This window comes from Pongo pygmaeus, chromosome 12, assembly GCF_028885625.2.
Source record: "Pongo pygmaeus isolate AG05252 chromosome 12, NHGRI_mPonPyg2-v2.0_pri, whole genome shotgun sequence".
NCBI classification, from domain to species: domain Eukaryota; kingdom Metazoa; phylum Chordata; class Mammalia; order Primates; family Hominidae; genus Pongo; species Pongo pygmaeus.
The window spans coordinates 62,250,273-62,275,388 of NC_072385.2; the positions used below are offsets into that span (position 1 = coordinate 62,250,273).

Consider the following 25,116-nt stretch of genomic DNA (forward strand, 5'->3'; position numbering starts at 1 on the left):
ATAGAAAATATAGGACAAAAAAAATCTATGTTTTTGGCCAGGTGTGGTGGCTCACTCCTGTAATCCCAGCACTCTGGGAGGCGAGGGGGGCAGATCATTTGAACTAGGAATTCAAAACCAGCCTGGGCAACATGGTGAAACCCCATCTGTACTAAAAAGACACACAAAAATTAGCTGGGCATGGTGGCATGCGCCTCTTGTCCCAGCTACTTGTGAGGCTGAGGCACAAGAATCGCTTGAACCCAGGAGATGGGGGGTTGCAGTGAGCCGAGATCATGCCTGCACTTCAGCCTGGGCAACAGAGCGAGACCCTGTTTCAAAAAAAAAAAAAAAAAAACTACTTTTTTTCTTGTCTCACTTTAACATAAATATGTTTCATATAAATAAACAAAATCCCTGTCCTTTTCTCTTCAGTGACTAATGTAAGGGTGAGAAATAGGGAAACATAACTGACAGAGGGAAAGGAAAGCTATTAAGTGCCTCCTAAAACAAAAGCAACTAAATTTTATTTGGAAGTTGTGTGTGTGTGACAGAGAAAATCCTCATGCAGCTCACTCATCTACTTTATAAATTTTAAAAAGTTAACTTCATAAACCAATAGAAAATCATTTAAATTTTAATTCCATATAATTTTAACATTTTTATGTGCCAGCCATTGCTCTAAGTGCTCTTACACTTATAGATTCATTTAATCCTGAGAATAATCAATGAACTAGGCACTATTGTCATCTCCATTTTAGAGAAAAAGGAACTAAGGCACAGAGCTCAGTGATTTGCTATATGTCACACAGTTAATAACTGGTAATCTGTATCTGAACTTCAGCAGCAGGCCTCCGGAATCCACGCCCTCAACCACTACATTAGATTGACTTCCTCATATAATGGAGTCTTTTGAAAGAGGACAGAGGTACAGAGGACAGAAAAGAGAGAAAAAGAGAGCAGAAAGCTATGGAAACAATGCTGATGTCTGCTAAAGCCTAAGAGACAAATATCTAACTCATTTACCAGTATTGTTCTTTAACATGAATGAAATCTTTTCGTTTAAACAATGGGCAAGTATTGCAAAAAACGTGCTAGAGAAAGTATTCTGATCATTCCATAAAACTTGAAATATAGACATTCTTAAGCTTTCTTTTCCTCATTTTCATCAGGGAATGTGTGATTGCTTCCAAATCTAGATTAAAAAAAAAAAAAAAGATACCTTAGAATTTTGTCACCACCTTGTGGTCTTTTGTAGTAGTGCTACTGAAAACTTCAGAAGAATTTGGGCTGGGGTCCAGTAAAAACACCAGTGCCAATCTTAGCGCTATTTTGCCTGCTTTCAATAATCTTGATCACCTTCGATGGACTCCTGTATTTATCTACATTATTTTTTAAGTGTGGTGACCAAAATGAGGCACAATCCAGTCTATTACTGAAATACCAGACCAAGGTTGGCCATGCCCAAAACCTTTCTAAGGACAGCAGCTATCCTACCAAGACCCTGCTAAGGGGAAGTCTGTGTGACTTTTCAGTTATAACTTAAGTCAAGATACTTCCTTGTACTGAACTTATTTTGAGTTTCCTTAGTCTAGTCCAGTAGTACATTAAGTCAAATCAGTTTTTTTTTTTTCCCAGACAGGGTCTCGCTCTGTTGCCCAGGCTGGGATGCAATGGCACAATCATGGCTCACTGTGGCCTGGACCTCTTGGGCTCAAGTGATCCTTCCATCTCAGCCTCCCAAGTAGCTGGGATCACAGGCAGATGCCACCATGCCTGGCTAATTTTTTTCTTTTTTAGAGACAGGGGTCTCACTACATTGCCCAGGCTGGTCTCAAACTCCTGGGCTCAAGTGATCCTCCCACAAAGTGCTGGGATTACAGGCATGAGCTACCTCGCCTGGCCAAATCAGTATTCTCAAATTAGTAACTATCCTATTTCCTCACCTCAGAGCTGATTTTTCCCTCTTAAGGGTGTTTCCCTTCCCCTCCTTAGGGAGGGAGGAGGGACAGGCTGGCACAGGGATAATAAGTGCAGGTTCCAGAACACTTCAGGGTAAAGGTGGGACTGAGGAGTCCTTCAAGCACGTCTACCTCCTGGCAGCTCCCTGGAGTTGGCAACCGAGAGCCCAACTTAAATTCCAGATAGAACTTACATGCAACCATGTTGCCCATCTTCCTGTCTTGCTTATGGTCAAAATAATCCACGAAAAACCCTTATATTACTTATTCAGGCGTAGCATATAAAGTTTTGTGCAACCAATCCCAAATCCCACGCTGTGAATTCCTCTCAGTCTTCACTCAGTTTTCTCTATGACCCTATATTATTTCTTCTATTTTTTTCCCCTATAGTGTTCTTAGCCTAAGAACACTAAGGCGGTATGCTCCTAAATCCCATCCCATCCACTGATGTTTGAAGATCTGCAGAGCAGTTCTTTGGTTGACCCAATACCTCAGAAGCTACTGACATTTAATGGCTGAGGGCCATACATACCAAAAATCATTCAGTGTGTAAGACACTGTCTTAAGACAAGCTGTGCTGCACAATAGTTAGGAAAACCACTACCGTTCCAGTGCCTGGCCTCCTGCATTATGTATAACTCTTCCTTATAAATGGTCAGTAAAACCCTTAAAATTACACACTATTTCACAGACTAATAGGATAGACTACATACTTAGACAAAGTGGAAAAAAGGCCAATGCAGTCCCCTGCCCTGCTTAATAATATATAATTTCCTTTCTTTTACCTACATGAGTTAGTTAATTTTGAGTAACTGAAATGAATATATGAGATTCTACTCTATCTATTCCCTACACTTTAAAACACATTGTTCTCTATCTTGTTTTTTTACTTAATAATTCTTTGAGATTGCTCTACATTCACGTCAAGAAATCTACCTCATTCTTTTTAAAGACTGTAGCATATTTCATTTTAGGGAGATATCCTAGAATTTACTTAACCAGTCTTAGTGAAAGAATTTTAAGCCAAAGAGTAAAGTGATGATATATATTTTGAAAAGATTATGTGGCTATATGTAGGAAATGGCCTAAAGGTTTTCAACAGTTTATGTGAGGACCCCAGTGACAGGACATTACCACAGTATTCTTGATAAGCAATGACTTATTTTTACTGTTGATCTCTAATAATTCCCCAGCAGGGTGAAATTTTTTTTTTAAGAAAATATAAAATAGAGGCTAAGTCTCGCTATGTTATCCAGGCTAGTCTTGAACTCCTGGGCTCAAGCAATCCTCCTGCCTTGGCCTCCCAAAGTTCTGGGATTACAGGTGTGAGCTACCATGCCCGGCCAGGGGTAAAATCTTAATGGAAGGAAGAAAGGATGGGAGGGAGGCAGTGAGGAAAGAATTTTGATGTAGTCCAATTTATCTTTTCTTTCTCTTTACAGTTAGTATTATTTGTATCCTATTAAAAAAGTCTTCTTATACCAAGGTTATGAAGATATTCTCATATATTATCTTCTAGGAACTTCATTGTTTTGCTGCTCACATTTAAAACCACAACCCACCTGGAACTTTTTTGTTTGTTTTGTTTTTTGTTTTGAGACAGAGTTTTGCTCCCGTTGCCCAGGCTGGGGTGCAATGGCGCGATCTCAGCTCACCGCAACCTCCACCTCCCGGGTTCAAGCTGTTATCCTGCCTCAGCCTCCTGAGTAGCTCGGATTATAGGTATGCACCACCATGCCCGGCTAATTTTATATTTTTTCTAGAGACTGAGTTTCTCCATGTTGGTCAGGCTGGTCTCAAACTCCCAACTTCAGGTGATCCGCCCGCCTCAGCCTCCCAAAGTTCTGGGATTACAGGCATGAGCCACCGTGCCTGGCCTTTTTTTTTTTCTTTTTTTTTAACAGTGTAACGATGGGTCAAGCTTTGGTTTGATTTTTATTTTGTATTTTTTTCCTTCCTTTTAAAAATAATAATATCCGATTGTCTCTCCACACCACATACTGAAAAAAATTTAATTATTTCCCTTCTTCTCTTTAGGGTCAATTTTGTCATACATCAAGTGTCCAGATATATGTGACTCTGCTTCAGCACTCTCTATTCTAGTCTTTTGATCAATTTTTCTATTCTTCCATTAATACTACACTTTCTTAATAATTACAGTGTCATGTTGTCTCTCTTTTTTTTTTTTTAGTAAAAAAAAAAAAAAAAAAAAAGGCTGGAAGCAATCCTCCCACCTTGGCCTACCAAAATGCTGGGATTACAGGTGTAAGCCACCATGCCCGGCCATATTAAGTCTTGATATCCAATATGGCTAGCCTTCCCACTGTTCAAGATTGTCTGGGCTACTCTAGGTCTTTTGCATTTCCAGATACATTTTAGAATCAACTTGTCAAGTTCTCAAAAAAAGAGAAAAAAAACTTACTGGATTTTGAGTTGGGACTGCATTGACTCTGTGAATCAATTTGGTAAGAAGTGAAATCTTTACAATATTGAGACTTCTAATCAACAAAATATGGTATATCCTTCTAATTACTCAGAACTTCTTTACCTTCTCCCAATAACATTGTATGGTTTTCTGCATTAATATTATGAATATATTATGTTACATTATTTAATGTTTATGATGCTTTTGAAAATAGTATCCCTTTTCAAAATTTATTTTGCTTATTCCTACAATATAGGAAAATAATTGATTTTTGTATACTGGCCTTAAATCTGGCAATAATTTAGTAATTTTTTGCATCTACATTCATGAGGAATATTGGTCTGTACTTTTTTTTGTATTCTTTATCTAGTTTTAGAATAAAAGGCCAGGTGCGGTGGCTCATGCCTGTAATCCCAGCACTTTGGGAGGCCGAGGCAGGTGGATCACCTGAGGTCAGGAATTGGAGACCAACCTGGCCAACATGGTGAAACCCCGTCTCTACTAAAAATACAAAAATTAGCCAGGCATGGTGGTGCATGCCTGTAGTCCCAGCTACTTGGGAGGCTGAGGCAGGAGAATCGCTTGAACCCAGAAGGCAGAAGTTGCAGGGAACTGAGATCATATCATTGCACTCCAGCCTGGGCAACAGGGTGAGACTTCATCTCAAAAAAGAAAAAAAAAAAGTAATTCCTAGCTTCATCCAATGAATTGGAAGGACAAAACCACATTATCTCAATTGATGCAATAAAAGTATTTAAAATTCACCATCCTTTCATAATAAAAATACTCAACAAACTAGGAATAGAAGGAAACTGCCTCAAAACAATAAAAGCCAGATACAAAAAACCCACAGCTAACATCATATTCAATTATAAAAAACAGAAAGCTTTTCCACTAAGATCAGAAATAAAACGATACTCACTTCAGACACTTTTTTTTTTTTTTTTTGAGTTGGAGTCTCACTCTATTGCTTACGCTGGAGTCCAGTAGCACGATCTTGGCTCACTGCAACCTCTGACTCCCGGGTTCAAGTAATTCTTATGCCTCAGTCTCCAGAGTAGCTGGGATTACTGGCGCGCACCATCATGCCTGGCTAATTTTTGTATTTTTAGTAGAGACAGGGTTTTGCCATGTTGGCCAGGCTGGTCTAGAACTCCTGACCTTATGTAATCCGCCTGCCTCGTCCTCCCAAAGTGCTGGGATTACACATGTGAGCCACCAAGCCCGGCCTCACTTTAGCCACTTCTATTTAACATAGCGTTAGAAGTTATGGCCAGAGTAACCAGGCAAAAAAAAAGAAATAAAAGACATCCAAATTGGAAAGAAGTAAAATTATCTCTATTCACAGATGACATGATCTTATATGTAGAAAACCCTAAAGATTATATATACACACACACACACACAACCCCATGAGAACTGAAAAACAAATCCAGTAAAGTTGCAAGGTAAAAAACACAAAAATCAGTTGGCTTCTATACAGTAGCAATGAACAATCTGAGAAGGAAATTCAAAACAATTCCATATGTAATAGCATCAAAAAGAATAAAATACTTAGTGGGAATAAACTTAAGGAAGTAAAAGACTTGTATAATGAAAATTACAAATTGCTGAAAGAAATAAAGGAAGACACAAACAAAAGGAAATATATCCCATATTCATGAATTGGAAGAGTTAATATTATTACAATGGCAATACTACCCAAAGCAATCTACAGATTCAATGCAATCCCTTTCAAAAATCCCAATAATGTTTTTACATAAATAGAAAAATCCATCCTAAAATTCATATGGAATCCCAAAGGACCCTGAATAGCCAAAATAATCTTGGAAAAAGAAGAACAAAGTTGTAAGATTCACACATCCTCATTTCAAAACTTACTGGCCGGGCGCGGTGGCTCATGCCTGTAATCCCAGCACTTTGGGAGGCCGAGGCGGGCGGATCACGAGGTCAGGAGATTGAGACCCTCCTGGCTAACACGGTGAAACCCCGTCTCTACTAAAAATACAAAAAATCAGCCGGGCGCAGTGGCGGGCGCCTGTAGTCCCAGCTACTCGGGATGCTGAGGCAGGAGAATGGCCTGAACCCAGAAGGCGGAGCTTGCAGTGAGCCGAGATCGCGCCACTGCACTCCAGCCTGGGTGACAGAGCGAGGCTCTGTCTCAAAAAAAAAATTACTACAAAGCTACAGTAATCAAAAACAGTGTGACACTGGCATAAAGATAGACATGCAGATCAGTGGAACAGAACAGAGAGCCCAGAGATAAACCTTCACATATAAGATCAAATGATTTTCAACAAAGGTGCAAAAATCATTCACCAGGGAAAGGACAGTCTTTTCAATAAACGGTGTTGGGAAAAGTGTACATCCACATGCAAAAGAATGAAATTGGACCCTTACCTTATATCATATACAAAAACTAATTCAAAATGGGTCAAAGACCTAAACACAAAAGCAAAAACTACAAAACTCTTGGAAGAAAATATAGGGCAAAAGCTTCATGATATTGGATTTGGCACTGATTTCTTGGATATGACCCCAAAAGCACAGGCAACAAAAGAAAAAATACGTAAGTGGGACTTTGTCAAAATTGAAAAACTTCTGTGCATCAAAAGATAGTATTCAAAAGACAGTATCGGTGAGTGAAAATGCAACCCACAGAGTGGGAGTAAATACCTGCAAACAGTATACCTGATAAGAGATTAATATCCAGAATATGTAAAAAACTCAAAAACGGTGGCTCACGCCTGTAATCCCAGCACTTTGGGAGGCCGAGGCAGGCAGATCACGAGGTCAGGAAATCGAGACCATCCTGGCCCACATGGTGAAACCCCGTCTCTACTAAAAATACAAAAATTAGCTGGCTGTGGTGGCGCGTGCCTGTAGTCCCAGCTACTCGGAGGCTGAGGCAGGAGAATCGCTTGAACCCGGGAGGTGGAGATTGTAGTGAGCCGAGATAGCGCCATTGCACTCCAGCCTGGTGACAGAGCGAGATTCTGTCTAAAAAAAAAGAAAAAAGAAAAAAAAAAACCCAATTTTTAAAATGGGCAAAGAACTTGAATAGAAATTTCTCCAAGGAAGAATACAGATGACCAATAAGCACCTGACATGATGCTCAACATCGTTAATCATTAGGACAATACAAATCCAAACCACAATCAGATATCATTTCACACTCACTAGGATGGCTATTATTAAAAAAAAAAAAAATTCCAGCAACAGAAAATAACAGTGTTGGTAAGGATGTAGACAAACTAGAATCCTTATGCATTGCTGGTGGTATGTAAAATGGAGCAGCCACTGTAGAAAACAGTATGGCAGTTCCTAAAAAAGTAAACAGAATTACCATAAGATCTACCAATTCCACTTTTGGGTATATATCCCAAAAAACTGAAAGTAGGGACTTGAACAGATATTTGTGCACTAATGCAGCATTGCTTACAGCAGTCAAAAGGTGGAAACAACCGAAAGGTCCACTGATGAATGAATGGACACATGGCATATATACATATATGCTGAAATAATATTCAGCCTTAAAAAATTAAATTCTGATGCATGCTAAAAAATGGATGAACTGTGAAGACACTATGCTAAGTGAAATAAGCCAGACACAAAAGAACAAATATTGTATGATTCCACTTGTATGAGGTACCCAGAAGAGCCAAATTCAAAAAGAAAGAATTGTAGTTACTAGAAGCTGGAGGGTGTGTAGAATGGGTAGTTACTGCTTAATGGATACAGAGTTTCAGTTTGAAATAATGAAAAAGTTCTGGAGATGGATAGTGGTGATAGTTGCACAACAATGTAAATGTACTTAATGCCGATGAACTGTACACTTTAAAATGGTTAAAATAGAAAATGTTATGTTATGTATATTTTACTACAGTAAAAAAAAAATTAAATCAGAATGGCATATACTCTACTTTTTTTTCTCCAGTGGATTATCTACTTCAAGTAAATAAAGATGAGAATAACTGCTTTGGCCATGTCTCAAAGCATAGGTTCCCCTCAGATCAGTAGTTCCTAGGAGGCCAGAGCCAACTGAATTTCCTAGAAGTGCCAAAGGCCTCTCTGTCTCACCCGTTACCTCAACAATTAGTTGTCACTGAGGACAGTCAACTGAGTACAACTATCACAAAGTCCCAGCCAGGTTGGGTAAAGGTCCACAGCTCACCACAGAGTATATACTTTATCTCAGACCCTGAAGTAATAGGAGGAAAGCAGGAAGATGCTGAAGGAGTTTGGGAACTTTCCTAAGTTTCCATGTAAAAATCCAATATAGGTATAATTCAAGTTATATACAACAGTGGTTCTCAAATTTCAGCATATATAAGAATCATCTGAAGTGCTGTTAAAACACAGGGTGCCACCCACTCTACTCCTCAAGAGTTTCTGTTTCTGGGATTTATGTAGGTCTGGGATGGGGACCAAGATTCTGCACTTCCAACAAGTTCCCAGGTCATGCTGGGAACTGCTGGCCCAGGGTCCACACTCAGCGAACCACTGCAAAGAGTCCTCAGAAACAACTCCCCCTATACCTATCCGACCCCAAAGAAGATCAAACGGGAGCAAGGAGAAATGTGAATATATTAACAGTGATAATTCAGTATCCATAAATTATTTAAAATTCAGCAAAATATTTTCCATTGTCCTCTTTTTCTCTTTCCTTGGGCTGGTTTGGAAACTTTAGGAAAAAAACTTTTCCTGTGGCCAAAAGCCTTACTAGAGAGTCTTTAAGGTCTAGGGTTCTATGAAACAGCAACACACAGCAAGCAATTGAGAAGGCAGAGCCATAGCTGCATCCGAGCCAGGGTGAGGGTAGCACTGCCAGGGAGAAGGAGCACAAGGCAGCTTCTCACAGGCTGCAGACATCTGCTTCAAAACCAAAGAATTTCAGTGACACAACAACAGAAAAGCAGGAGTTATTACAAAATACAACACAAACTGTGATGCCTCACCTAAACTTTTCATGTCCAAACAGAATTACATGTCTAAAACAGAGTCTGGGTGGAGTCTTGGATCCTATCGAAGCTTATAGGTATTACTTTTTTTAAATGGTTTGCCCTGAAGCTTTCACAGGAAATTCTCATTGAAGATTCTGCAGGGGGTGGGTGAAGGTTGAAGAGAAAAAAATCTTACTACCTGATATTGGGCTGTCTAGTGTGTATTTACAATGTTGCAATAAGCAAGCATAAATTTTCCATGTTCATATCCTAAAACTGCCACCATAAAATAAACCACCGCAAAAATATGTTTAGTGCCTAAGTAAGGAAAAGAGGTACCAGTGTAAAATTAATTAGAACAAGATGATAACCATATTTTCGTAGGCATCTTGCCCAAGGATATAGTCAGGTTGTACCTTCTGCCTATGACAAGAATCACAAATTCGAATATCTACAGGGGCCAAGCCAGTGACATAAATAATTGAAGCAATCAAGATTTAAAAAATTCAAATGCCAGAAATAGAATTAAGCATTATTTTTAGTAACGTAATACAACACAAGCAGTTATGATATCAGAGATTATAAATTTGAAATTGAAAAAAAATACAAATTAAAACAACAGGAACACAGGCCGGACATGGTGGTTCACACCTATAGTCCCAGTACTTTGGGAGGCTGAGGGGGGCGGATCGCCTGAGCTTGGGAGTTTGAGACCAGCCTGGGCAACATGGCAAAACCCCATCTCAAAGAACAAAAACAAAACAAACAACAACAAAAAAATAACAGGCACAGGCTGGGCACAGTAGCTCACACCTGTAATCCCAGCACTTTGGAAGGTCAAGGTGGGCAGATCGCTTGAGCCCAAAAGTTCAAGACCAGCCTGGACAACATGGCAAAACCCCATTTCTACAAAAAACACAAAAAATTAGCTGGGCATGGTGGTGCACGCCTGTAGTCCCAGATACTCGGGAGGCTGAGGTAGGAGGGTGGCTTGACCTGGGAGGCAGAGGTTGCAGTGATCCAAGGTCACCCCACTATATTCCAGCCTGGGCAACAGAGGGAGATCCTATCTCAAAAACAAAACAAAAACACCAGAAACACTTAATTACTAAATTTTTCTTGTAGGTCATAACACCACTGACCTAAAACCCAAAATTTGACACCTTTTCCCCTATACCAAGGTGTCAATGTGAGCTCCGATATATAGAATTGCATGTAATATGTAATACAGAATTCAGCCCTGAATCCTTGAACTAAGAGAAGAAAAAACAACTCCTAAACACAGGCACTTTTTCAAACAAAGATGAAATTTTTTGCAAAGTGATTATTGAATTTAGGGTAATTACTCCAAAGGTGTTTGTAGAATTCTGCTGCTCCAGTGTTACAATATTTAGTTTTCCATACACTTGCAGCTATCCATTCACATTGTTATTAATTGAGAAATGCTAGTTCATTTTCATAAAGTGTAAAATCAAAGAGGTTGCCTTGGAATTCAGTCTTAAATTCCATTCATTTTGAGAATGAAGTAAGGTGCTAATTTTCATTTCTGGAAACCAACTTCAGCACACGAAAGTGACCCAGATTATTCCTTAACATAAAAAGCCATTTTGCCAAAAAACATGTATCTACTAGAAATGAGAGAACTGAATCATACAAATGGGGCATTATTTATGAATGCCCCTATAAACAAATATTTGCAGAATTTAAATGGGCAGTAACATCAACCAAAAATGCCAAATCTTGGAGCCATTCTTCACAGGTAAACTGAGGCAATGCTCTTCCCTTGTATGATACATACAGGTTGATTTAACAGTTCAAAAAGTATTTTCAGCTCTAACCTACACATAGGAGACTAGCATGTTGTACATATCATTAAACCTGCAAAGTCCTGAACCACCTGAATTTCAAGTATCAGTATCCACTTCATTGTGATAATTACTAATAACTATATTGGTTGCATTTTTAATCTTTCGGCTTAAAATTATTCCTACTACAATGTATATTAAACAGATTAAATTCATGTCTATTTCCGGCCAAGCATGGTGGCTCACACCTGTAATCCCAGCACTTTGGGAGGCCGAGGTGGGAGGATTACCTGAGGTCAGGAATTCAAGACCAGCCTGGCCAACATGGTGAAATCCTGTCTCTAATAAAAATATAAAAGTTAGCTGGGTATGGTGGCAGGCACCTGTAATTCCAGCTACTTGGGAGGCTGAGGCATGAGACTCACATGAACCCGGGAGGTGGAGGTTGCGTGAGCCAAGATCACTGCACTCCAGCCTAGGCGACAGAGCAAGACTTCGTCTCGAAACAAAAAAATTGATTAATTCATTCGTGTCTATTTCCTTTCAGTACTTTGTCACTAAGATCTCCAATGTTAACCCCTACTACTTACTATTTCAGGAGCATTATCTATACATAATCAAGCCGATAAATTTTTACCCATTTTCATTAAATTTTGACTTTTTTATATAAATGAGTCCTTTGATATGGACCCTTCCATGGGCAATAAATATAAAAGTTTTTCAACTGATTAAAATTTTCAGACACCACACATATTGCTGTGTGGTATTATCTATATGTTTTCCTTAGCTTAAATTGAAAATACCATAAATGATTTTTTTTATTTTTTATAGAGATGGAGTTTCACTTTGTTGCCCAGGCTGATCTCAAACTCTTTGGCTCAGAATCCTCCTACAATGGCCCCGCAAAATGCTCAGATTACGTGCATGAACCACTGTACCCAGCCTCCATAAATAATTTAAATTTGTAATGTAACTTGCCTTTTAAATTCTCAGCCATATATTCAATATGCTATGAAACAGTGTTCCAATGATATTTACATTATTTATATATGTTTCTTTCTGTTTGAGAAACATAATTTCTTCTCTTTAAAAAAAAGGCACTGTTCTAGGAACTTATCATCTACATAAGGTATTGACACCCAGGACATTTTTTTTTTTAACCAAAAACTATATATCACAATGATATTCCTTATTCAATTCCCATTATAAAACAAACCATTTTATCTTTTCTGTATACTAGTTATGGCATTTATTATGTATCGCTGATTTTTTTTTTATTTTTATTTTGAGAGAGGGTCTCCCTCTGTCACCTAGATTAGAGTGCAGTGGTGCCATCACAGCCTACTGTAGCCTTGACCTCCTGGGCTCAAGCCATCCTCCCACCTCAACTTCCCCAGTAGCTGGGATTACAGGCACATACCACCATGCCCAGGTAATTTTTTCGTATTTTTTTGTAGAGGCAGGGTCTCTCTACGTTGCCCAGGCTTATCTCAAACTCCTGGACTTAAGCAATCCACCTGCCCTGGACTCCCAAAGTGCTGGGATTACAGGAGTGTGCCACTGTGCCTGGCTTATAGCTGATTTTTAGGCGGCATCTTAATTTGTTGGTTTTAAAATGGGATCTTTGTTTACATATTAAAACACAGGAATATTCTTTACTTGCACATACACACATAAAATGCCCCCTTACCTCTTAAGAATGAAAAGACCTTTTTATCTTCCTACTTTTGGGAGAAAAAAAGGACCCAAAAATCTTTTTTTCTGAAAGCTACAGTGGAAAAAGAGTAGCACAAGTACAAAGGATAAATGTCTACTAGCACTTGGTCTACACACTCAGGTGGCATGAGGAAATGGTGGGGAGCACATGCCTGTCTAAGGGACAGGTGCTCCCTAGCTCCAGCCTACTGCAGCCATGTGCTAATGTTGTCTCAGCATTCCTAGAGCTTCCAAGCCTTTAAACACTGGAAATGCAGGTGGTATGTATGTGTGTGTGTGTCTGTGCCTGCTTTAAAGTGTTGGCAGCTGATTCAAACACGTATGAAACACCATGAGGGCCAAACAAATGATCCACGGCCCATCAGTCTAGAACATCTTCCCTCCCAGTCCCCTCAACACCCATCATGAGACTTAAGCCCTATTAACATCCATCTATATTCTTAGGAAAACTAGTAAAGCAAACAGCAAAATCTTTTCACAAGAAAGACCTCCCATCTTTGGCTGGGTCTTTTTGTGGGGGTGAGGGGACTGGGTCTTGCTCTGTCACCCAGGCTGGAGTACAGTGGTGCAATCATGGCTCACTGCAGCCTTGATCTCCCAGGCTCAAGAGATCCTTCCACCTCAGCCTCCCAGGTAGCTAAGACTACAAGTGTGGGCCACCACGCCCAGGTAGGTTTTGTAGTTTTTGTAGAGATGGGAGTTTCGCCATGTTACCCAGGCTGGTCTCGAACTCCTGAGTGCAAGCAATCCGCAGTAGGCTGCCTCAGCTTCCCAGAGGGCTGGGATTACAGGTGTGAGCCACTGCGCGTGGCCTAGCTGGGTCTTAACAGCCTCTCCTAACCTTGGTTAACTGCCCAGAACACCCAGTTACTTCTCAAAAGTTCGTGTTTTTCTGGTTTTGTTTTTGTTTTCTTAATAGCCTCTACCCTCTAACTTTTTGTCATCCAAACTGTCCTTGTTCTAATAAAACAGAGATAACCAGGAGTTAAACTTTTCTAAACTACAATTTGTAAAGGAAAAAAATGATAATAATAATAATAATAATAATAATAATAATAATAATAATAAACAAGAAAATTCTGGGATGAGAAATTCTGTTTCTGTAGCTGGTTTGTGTCATAACTCTTAAACACATGGCACATATTCTGTCTATCTGAGAAGAAATTAGCAATGCCATCCTTCCCTACGAAAAGTAAAAAACTTACAGAACAAAAATGCTTAAGCAACTATATCATTTAAAATAAAGAAATCACCTGTAATCCCAGCACTTTGGGAGGCTGAGGTGGGAGGATCACTTGAGCCCAGAGTTTGAGACTAGCCTGGGCAACAAAGCAAGACCCCGTCTCTACCAAAAAAATAAAATAAAATAAGGGCCGGGCACGGTGGCTCATGCCTGTAATCTCAGCACTTTGGGAGGCTGAGTCAGGCAGATCACTTGAGGTCAGGAGTTCAAGACCAGCCTGGCCAACATAGTGAAACCCCGTCTCTACTAAAAATACAAAAATTAGCTGGGCATGATGGTGAGTATCTGTAGTCCCAGCTACTTGGGAGGCTAAGGCAGAAGAATCACTTGAACACAGGAGGCAGAGGTTGCAGTGAGCTGAGATCGCGCCATTGCACTCCAGCCTGGGTAAAAGAGCAAGACTCCATCTCAAAAATAAATAAAAATAATAAATAATAACATAAAGTAAAATTAGCTGAAGCTATAGTCCCAGCCACTTGGGAGGCTGAGGTAGGAGGATTGCTTTGAGCCCAGGAGAGGCTGCAGTGAGCCATGACTGCACCAAGGCATTCCAGCCTGGGAAACAGAGTGATACGCTGTCTCTTAAAAAAAAAAAAGACACTCTACTGCTTCAATGGCTAAAGAAACCAATAAGACTACTACTCTACTGCAAACTAGCAATATATGCGGTGAGATAAAGCATAGTAACACTTTGGTTAAGTGATTATAAAATATCACTTAGAGGTACCCAAATTTTGGATCCAATGATGTTAATATTTATACAATTCACAGTACTGGTAATGATAAGGCATTTGCAGATGGCAAAAGGGTAAATAACATTTCTATACTGCTGAGTAAACAGAATTTGGTGACATGAAACTAACAGAAGAGAAACTTTTTTAAAGCGAAGCAGTTTTGAAGAAATGGGATGCATATAGGTTTATTTCTGGGCTCCCTATTCTGTTCCATTGGTTTTTGTGTCTTTTTATACACTTACCATGCTTTCTTGATTACTATAACCTTTAAATGAAGTTTGAAATCAGGAAGTATAGTGCCAACAGCTTTGTTCTTTCTCAAGATTGCTTAGGTTACTGAAGTTGCTTAAGGTTACACTCAAATTCTACGATAGTTTTCTATTACTGTGAAAAATGCCACTGAAATATTGATACAGATCACATTGAATCTATAGATAACTTTGGATAATATGGTACTTTGACAATATTAGTTATCCTAATGGAATATGTTTCCATTTATTTGTGTCTACTTCAATTTCTGTCATCAGTATTTTATTTAGTGTATAGATTTTTATCTCATTAAATTTATTTTGATTAAATTTCCTGTTTAAAAAAAAGAAAATGGGATGCATATTTGTTAGGATAAATACCAAGCTGCTACAATGAAGGTTCCAAAATAAGATGACTTAAATAAGATCAAAGTTTCCTTCTTTCTCAATTAACTGTCTAGACATAGGCTAGCAGCTTTGTTCTGTGATGCTGTCTATGCCTCCCAGTTCTTTCAATCTTGTTGCTTGATTCCCCCTGTCTACATGGTTGAAGCCGGTACACTACACCATGTGTGCCTTCCAGCCCATGTGAAGGGAGAGCATTCCTAGTCCATCTAAAGCATGCATTCTCAACAAGGTCAGCATCATCCCCAATGGGAAAAAAGGTGGTTCCTGGGGGGTACAGAGGTAAAAACATTTTAGTCTTTTTATGGATAAAGCACAGATATATGCATACAGGGCATATGCAGGTATATAGTATATCTGTGGCATTAAAATTTCAAGGGAGCAATTACGGAATAAAAGTCGAAAAAGGCTCCTTATGGGAGTGATAATGAAAAAACGATTAAGAAACTGTTTTAAAGGCAAGTACCAGAAGGTGCACACATTACTTCTGCTCCCAAGAACTTAAGTCACACAAATAAACCAGCTGCAGGGAAGCCAGAAATAGATTCTCAAGCTGGGTGTCCATTTGCCCAGATTAAATTCAGCTTCTCCCCCATAAAAGCCTTTTTGGAGGTTTGCTTAAGTGCTCCCATGACACGACAGAACAAATAAGCCAAGAGACCATGATGGAAACAGCAGTGTCTCTTATGAACAATCCTTGGAATGCACACACTGCCATTTCTACCATTGTATATATCGGTGTACAGACCAACCCTCATACAACATGGGAGAAGACTACACAATGGTGTGAATATCAGGAGGCTAAATCTAGGCATAATCTAAGAGACTGGCTTTTTATTTGAAAGTATAATGAGAAGTTCCCGTATCTGTATAAATGGAAAACCATTCTGGTTAAATTCTGGTTGTCCTCCAAGCCCCTGATGAAATGTTTAACTTCTCAGCCAGAATTCATTGCTTCTTCTTTTCTGATTCTATGTCACACTATTTACACCTCTGGTACTGTACCTATTATGCTGTATAATCCTTCACTATGTACATGGCCACATCTCCAGTGAGAACATAGGGCTGAGGCTTACTGACTTTGATGCTCTCCAAGCTTGGGGCAGTGTAAATTGCAAAAATATTGCCAGTCGCTGACAATGTTTATTGGAAAGGAACCCAGTCTGGCACCAAAGTAAGAAGCTTTCTAAATTCTTACCTATTTTGGGGGGAGGTGGTAATGTTTAATGGGTACAAAACAAAAATAAAAAATAATGAGTAAGACCTACGATTTGATAGCACAATAGGGTGACTATAGTCAATAATAACAATTGCATATTTTTAAATAACTTGAATGTAATTGGTTTGTAACTCAAAGAATAAATGCTTGAGGGAATGGACACTGCTATTCTCCATGATGTAATCATTTCACTTCTTACCTGCCTGTATCAATACCCCATAAATATACACGGCTACTACGTACCCACAAACATTTTAAAAAATAAAATATAAAAAAAATCATCTATTTCAGTCATCACTGATTTGCCATGTGAACCTAAACAATTCGCTTAAAACAAGCAAGCAACCTAGCAAATGAAACATACCCGGAATACAAATTTGTTCATTTCAACGATACATATAATTTTCCTGTCAACCAGAATTTTTGCATAGATAATTTTACATGGGAAAGCAAATTAAAATCTACACTTTTCTAGATGAGTATTGCAGGGGAAAATGTGTGCTTCAATGGAAAACTTTTAAGCTTTATCTATATCACACTCTTCCAACTTATCTGATTCTAGCCTTTCACTGCTGTTGAATGATTTTACCCTTCTAGTTTCTACTGAAAAAAACTGATAGCAAAGCAAAATAACACTTGTCTCTAGGCATGTAAATTCTGTCTGGCGGAGGTTCAATTGACGTCCCTCCTCCACTATGTAAGAAGCCATTGCTGCCTTCATTTGTGAGTCATTTCAATATTCCTCTCTATAAACGTATCTGTTCTTTAGATTCTCCCTTTGAACGGGTTGTAACATCTTACTGGTTCCTTCATTTAATTAATGAGTTAAATAAAATAAAATACATAAGTTAAATAAAACCTTTTACGACATACATACAACAAGGAATAGGCAGATAACTATGAAAGGGAAAACTGCGAGACTCAGAAAAATGGGAGATGTAGGCTTCTTAAGCTCTTTGTTGGTCCAAAGACCTACATATTTAAAAAGTACTGAGACTTCAAAGAGCTTTTGTTTATATAACTATCAATATTTATCATCTTCAGAAAAACAGAAATTTAAAATTACTAGTCCATTTAAAGATAAAAAACTCATTTTTATGCAAAATAACTATTTTTTTTAAAAAAACAGTGGTAAGAGTGGCACTGTTTTACATGTCTGCCTTTGGTCTATTGCAATATCCTATCACCTCTGGAAAACTCCACTGTATACCCTGAGAAAAAGCCAAATACCACATTAGTATTATTATGAAACAGGTCTCAGAAGCCCCAGTCCATAGTTTGAAAACAGCTCATCTAGTCATGGTTTACCCATACAAAATGTTTGGATACACCCTTTCCCAGTGCCTCACTCCCATCCTGTGGCAGCCAAGTGACCATCTCAGTTCCATAGCAGGAGAGAGTCTTTGACCTCCAGGTTACCAGTAGAGGGCATGAACAAGGCATCCGAGGCAGAAGAAGGATAAGTGAAAGCCTATTTATTAACTGTGGGGCCCTATGCTCCTGTGCAGAAGAGTTCACAGAGCACACCTGAGACTATGCTTTGAAAGTCTTACTAGCAAACTTAGCCCATGGCTGTTGTCTGGTAACTTTGATTTCAGGAAGGTTCCCGCCATTCCCTAACAGTGAGTGGCTCACGGTACCTAAACAGTGTAAAAATATAACAATAGTGGTTTATGCTGAGCACCTGATTTCCTTCTGGGAGTGTGGAATTTTGGTAAATGCTAGGCAGAGGGTGCCTATGTAACCTGCACCCAGTTATAACCTTGGGCACTGAGTCTAAGGAGCTTCGCTGGTAGACAACATTTCACGTGTGTGGTCACAACCATTCAGCACATCCTGTGGAACTCCACCGAGAGAGGACTGGGGAGCTTGTGCGTGGTTTCTTCCAGACTTCACTCCATGCACCTTTTCCCTTTGCTTTTCCCTTTGTTTTGTAACCCATTCACTGCAATGAGCCATAGCTGTGAGTATGACTATATGCTGAGTCTTGTATGTCCTTCTAGTAAATCGCTGAACCTGAGGGTGGCCTTGGGGACTCTCAACACATTCCCCTTCCCTGGCCCTATTCCCAGGATTACAGCCTATGCTGCACAGGGCTGGACGCTTCTCCCTGAATAAACTGAAAAGCCAAATAAAGAGGAATAAAGACTTCAAAAGGCAAAAACAATGAAGGAAACAAAAGAAAACTCCAAAAACAAAACTTGGAATTAATATCTTTAAAAATATATGAAAATATATGACACTCATAAAAGCAGGATGCTTTGAAAAGAAGCAATCAGAGCACAAGAAACAGCTCTATAAAATTAAAAATATGATGATCATAATGAAATACTGAATAGAAGGGTTAGGAGAGAGAGCTGAAAAAAATCACCCAGAGAAAGTGAAAAAAAAACAAAAAGAGACAAATGAAAAATAGAAGAGAGATGATAAGAAAATTAAAGGATCAATCCAGGTGGTCTAAAATCCAACTAAAGAAAAAGAGAACAGAATAAACGGAAAGGAATAAATTATTAAAGTAAATTTCATCAAACTAGGGGAAAAAGCCGGGGAGGTCCTCAGGTTAAAATGGCCCACCAAGTTCAGAGCACAAGAAATGAAAAAAGAATCACATCAGTGATTATGACACAAAATCACAAACTTTCAGAAAACCAGAGACACTATACTAAAAAGCTTTCAGAAAGGGAAAACAACCCATATAAAAAGAAACAGGAAACTTAATTATATCAGATTTCTTAACAGCAACACTAACAGCAGACACACTAGAATTAAACCTTTAAAATTCTGAGGAAAAACTTAGACTTTAAAATCAGCCAAACTGTAATTCAAACGCAAGGGTAGAATAAAGACATTTTTAAGACATGCAAGGACTCAGAAAATTTATCTTTTCTTAGAAAGTAACTGGACTAAGTGTTTCAGCAAAATGAAGAAAACCAGATTCATGATCTAGATAACAGAAGGTCCAAATCAGGAGAAAGATGAAGGAAAGTCCCAGGACTATAGCTATGCAAACATAGACAACTTTATCTTCTAGGTCTTCTATACAGAGTTCATTTTGACAATCATATTTTTAATTTCATAGAGCTCTTTCTTGTTCTCTTATGGTTTCATTTCATAGCAACCTGTTTTTATTTTGTAGGTGCAATCTCTTTTCTTATCTCTTTAAAGATACTAATCTTTAGGTTTGTTACAAACTTAGAACCAGACCAGATTAGAGTATGAAGAATGGAAGCTATAGGAAGGAAGCTTAAGGAAAAAATGGCATTGATAAATCCTTACATTTGTTGGCCCATTTGATGGCATTGCAGCATTTGGAAAAAATTAACCATGGGATGAAAGAAAATTAGGTAAATTAGTTTATCATTTGGCTCAAAGGCTAGTCATGTTTACCTGGTCATAATAATATAAAACCTAACTACTAATTTAACAAAAAATTACGACAGAATCTAAATTGGGAGGATGGAAGAAGGATATAGAAGAGAGAATAAAGAGTTAAATCCTCACTTTATCAATTCTTAATTTATAAAAAAGTAAGTAATACCTAAACTATTTAAGTCAAGAAGTAGTTATAAAGTATACTTTTTCAGAAAGACAAAGGTAAATACTAGAAGAAAAAGTTAAAGGACTTGAAAGTGTTTGCCTTCAAGGAGAGAAACAGAGTAAGAAGAAATTAACAAGTGTCTCATATTTTTGTGGTAAATCTTCAAGAACTGCTTTATTTGTTCAATCATGTACATGTATTACTTTAATTTTAAAGTAAAAATTTTAAAATAATTTAATTATTTAGACTAGAAGGTTTTACAACACCTTACCTCATGCTTAAGTACTCTAAGTGATTCCTTTTTCACACAGCAAGAGTGTTGTACCCAATACCCCAACCACAAAGAAGACTCTTCATCTCTTCAAGGTCCATCTTTTCTCTTTTTCTTGAGACAGAGACTCACTCTGTCACCCAGGCTGGAGTGCACTGGCGCGATCTCGGCTCACTGCAACCTCCGCTCACTGCAACCTCCGCCCACTGCAACCTCTGCCTCTCAGGTTCAAGCGATTCTCCTGCCTCAGGCTCCTAAGTAGCTGAGTAGCTGGGACTACAGGCGTGCACTACCACGCCTGGCTAATTTTTGTATTTTTAGTAGAGACGGGGTTTCACCATGTTGGCCAGGTTGGTCTTGAACTCCTTACCTCAGGTGACCCGCCCACCTAGGCCTCCCAAAGTGTTGGGATTATAGGCATTAGCCACCACCGTGCACCGGCCATCCTCTTCTTTCATTCTCTTTCTTTGCTAATTATTTTTCAGGGAAAAAAAAACAAAAAACAAACCAAAAAAACACCTTTCATTGAGGACGTTCTCTGTGTATTGATAAGAAAAGATCTCTCAGATACATTTTCGAGTGGAAAAAGTGGTGGAAGAAAACTGCAAATACATATAAGAAGGGGAAATGTAAACCTGTTTTCACTTTTATACGTACACAATATCCTGGGAGGTAAAGTAATAAACTAATAATAACGATTACCCAGCATGCAAATTGTCACAATGAGAATTGAGAAGACAAGAAACTGGAAAGATGGAGACTTTACATTGTATACCTTTTTAAACTTTTTAATTTTTAACCCTGTGAAATTATCGTCTACCCAAATAATTTTTATTAAAAAAAATTAAGTCATTTCTTTATCTTGGTTCAAAATTAAAATATTTTCAAAAACTATTTTCAAAAACTTGGGAAATAATGAAAATAAAGAAAACGATACTCCAAAGATCCCACCTGCCCAGAAGCAGGGGAAACAAGATACTTTATTGATTCAAGCTGTGAATCCTGTTACCCAAGTGAACCTTGGTATAGATCTCAAACTGTAAATTTTTGCACATGTAAGTCAGAAGTGAGGGGATTTAACCTTCATACCAAAACCACAGCTCCTACATGAATGCAGTAAGGAAAATGTTGAGGCCTTGGAGAGAGGGGGGAAAAAAAACCTTTTAGTAATGGCACATTACTGAGAGATGACAGAAAGACTCAAGTTATCAAAACTTTCTAATTGAATGCCATTTTAAAAAATCACAGCATTTAATGTTAGTGGTCATAATATTCAAAATTACTAAACCATTTTATCATCACGTCCATTTCTTGAAGGAGATAATGTCATAGTATTAATAGTTTCTGGTGGGGCTGACATTTCAATGGAGAAAAAAATAAAATTTTAATACAATCTATAAGCCATCCCATCCACCCACATACACCCATAATTGCAGATTTGACACTATTAGCACCATTCCAAATTTAGAACCTGGGCATGTGGTTGTGGATGAAAGCAAACCTAAGCAAATTTGGGAAAAAATAATCCTTCAAAATTGATGACCGAAAACAAAATAAGAAAGCTCAAAACTTATTATTTAGGAAACAGAAGTGTCAATGTACATTCAAATGTTTACCCTGAAATGGAAAATTATTTTGGATGAGATATAGCAATACCATACAATTTACCAAATCATAATGAACCCAAGGCATTTTTTTAAACAAGCAATCCCCAACAAATTCCTTAAACCATTCTATTCTCGTAAATCAGCACTAAATAAGTTTTCCTTGCCACCAAAAAACATCCCCAGAGGCAAAAGGTATGGAAGCACTACATTTCGTAGCTCCCCTTCCTTGGGGACACAAAATTAAATACAAAGACACTAAGAATCCCGACCCAAATCCTTTAAGCATATGTAAAAGATCTACAGAAAGGCTAAATTGGGGGTGCTTTTTGGTTTTACAAGACAATTCACAGTAACACTGGCAATTTTAAAAGGGTGCATTTTAAGTACGTAAGCTTTCCCTAATTACTGAATAAAATAGGGCAGCATTTGTATTTCCCAACATCCTATTAAGAATAATTACAGTAGTCTACAATCCCTCCATATGGCTTCATTTTTTAAACAATCCATAATCTTCCAATCCTCAGAATTCTGGCCGCAGAGGATAACTTACAGCACCTCTTTCTCAAGCCAGCAATCCCCTTTCCTACTCCTTATGGGGTAAGAAATACGCACTCCTTTCCCTTCAAACTAACCCAGGGGCCTGGGAAAGGGCAAAGCAAGCTGAAACAATGTCACCAGAACTTGGACCTAGAAACCAGAGCCAAGAAGGATGACATAACACTAGAGCGTTCCGCTTCTGCAAAATGTCTATCATTCTCTCCACTCCCCGCTCTCAGCAGCTCACACAAACACCACAAAGATTGGGAGAAGGCAGTACAGCACTAGTATTCATTTGTATCAAGAAAGGGCAATTCACTTCATTACTCCGAGCGTCCGTTGTAGCCTGCTCCATCCAGAGGACGCGAAGCAGACTCAAGCAAGAAGGATGAAAAGAAAGAGCTGATGCTGCTATGAAGTGACCCCCTAGATGGGGACGTGAGCAGTGTCCCTTGTGACTCTTGGAACATCCAAATCGCTGCAATAAACAGCCGGGCCAGCAGGACAGCCTCTCCCACGCTGGGGACAGCCCGGAGCCCGCAGCCTAGTGGCTGACTTTCCTTCCGCTAAGTGGATGGGGGCCGGGGGGCGTTATTTACACCATTCCAAAATCTGGAATCTGGGGGTGTAGTTGTGGGTGAAAGAACGCCTAAGCAAAGTGGGAAAAAAAATCCTTGAAAATTGATTCAAAACAGAGAGTATGGCTACTTTATTCTTCTGTAGTATGAGAAATTTCTTTTCCTTTTTCTTTTTTAGGACCACTGCAGCGGGATCTTGCAGTAGGGAGAGAGAGTGGATTAACTGCCTGAGAAATTTCTCTCACGAAAGAAATCAATTACCATACAATAAGAAGCTCAAGACTTATTATTTAGGGGGGTAAAGGGGTCAATGTTGCGTTCATATGACTACTCTGACATCAAAAACTATTTTTGGATGAGATAGAGCATATTATGCAATTCTACAATGTATTTTTTTTTTTACGAGAGTAATCTTTAAAAAGAACTGGAGCTGGTCCGAGCAATTTCACCGACACAGAAGCCACGTTGCGCCCCCTCAGTCCACCGGTCCCAGATACCCTGCAGTGTGAGGGATCATTCAAGAACCGCCGTCTCCCCAGACCCGCATGCACAGCGCGGCGCGTCCACTGAGCCTGTCTAGACTCGCAGGAGGCGCTGCCACTGCGAGGCCGAGACAAGTGTCCGGGAAAGCGCCGGCCCGGCCAGGCGTTCTGCCGCTATTCGCTGACCGACTGGCACACCCGCCCATACAACTTAGCGCTAAAGACGGGCAGCCTCGGGAATGACATTCACGGGTGGAATCCGGACCCCACTCCCGCGAGGCGGGGACGCCAACGTGCGGCGCCCTGCCGGCCCGCCCCTTCCTGCCTACCCACTGTCAACTGCCCCAGAGCACCGGCGAGGGCGCGGGATATAGGGCAAAGGCAGCGCTCACCGCTTCAGCGGGTCCAAAACCTGCGGTGCCCCGGCAGTCGCGGAATCCGGGCTCTGCGCGGCAGCCTGGGCTGCCGCCCGGGTGGTATTCCCGGCAGGAAGGCCGTCCCGAGGCATCGCCGACGGCGCGCGCGGCTCTCTACGCGCCTCACACGCCTTGCACGCCGCTGCTTGAGCCTCAAGGCGCAGGACTCCGCGCGGCGGGGCCCGCCCATCCCCGAGGCCAGCCAATGGACGCGGAGCGCGGGAAGCCGGGGGCGGGGCCCGGCTCCTCCCCTGCAGCCGAGCAACGCAGCAGGCTCCGAGGTCCTACGCTCGCGCCCGCCGCACCAGGAGCGGTCTGGCATTGGGGGAGCACATTCCTCAACTAGGTCTGTGAGGCCTAAGGTGTTCGGCACGCGCTGCTGCTTTTGCGGGGGTCTTTGTCCTTTTTAAGACTAATAATTTCTTCTCCTGATGTTTACAGAACACCTATTTAGGGCCAGCCACAGTGCTTGGGGACACATGGAAATAGGAAAAAGCTTCCACTTCGAGGATCCCCCAGTCATTGGGGTGGATGAGCAGATATGAAAACAGGTAATTAGGGGAGCCCACATAAGGCACATTCCAACGTCAAAAAACATGTAGCGGTGGCGCCTGCCTGTGGTCCCAGGATGAACCTGTTTTGGATTAGGACACACCCCAGAGGACAACTTCGCTATTTCTGTGTCCACCTCACCTAAACCTGGCAAAGCAGGCACACGGGGAGGAGTCCAGACAGGTGACAGGAGACTATTTTCTGATTTAAGGAACACAGAAAAAGGAACAAGGGAAAAAGTGAGAAAAACTTGGGAGGCTGAGGCAGGAGGCTGAGGCGGGAAGCTGCAATGAGCCATGATCGCACCACTTCACTCCAGCCCGGTGTCTTAAAAAAAAAAAAGGCTTGTTGTGATATGGGGCAGGGTGTGGGGGATGAGGAGATTTCAGCCAGAGGACAACTAAGAGATTTGTTACCCTGGAATTCTGGTGGCCATTATTCTCAATGGAGAACAATC

General features: G+C 40.0%; 1 protein-coding gene across 3 annotated transcripts in view; it reads right to left on the reverse strand.

The window, feature by feature from the left end:
- The window catches only part of ZNF638 (zinc finger protein 638), a 152,391-nt gene extending 128,128 nt beyond the window's left edge, over nucleotides 1-24,263 (reverse strand). Inside the window, exon 1 of one of the 3 annotated variants that reach the window (XM_054476648.1) lies at nucleotides 24,084-24,263. In XM_054476648.1, coding sequence (XP_054332623.1) covers nucleotides 24,084-24,199 — 116 coding nt within the window. In that variant the 5' untranslated portion in view covers nucleotides 24,200-24,263. The remainder of the gene's footprint in view (nucleotides 1-24,083) is intronic. The other 2 variants (XM_063648591.1, XM_054476649.2) reach the window with 2 other exon arrangements.
- Between the last annotated feature and the right edge of the window lie 853 nt (nucleotides 24,264-25,116).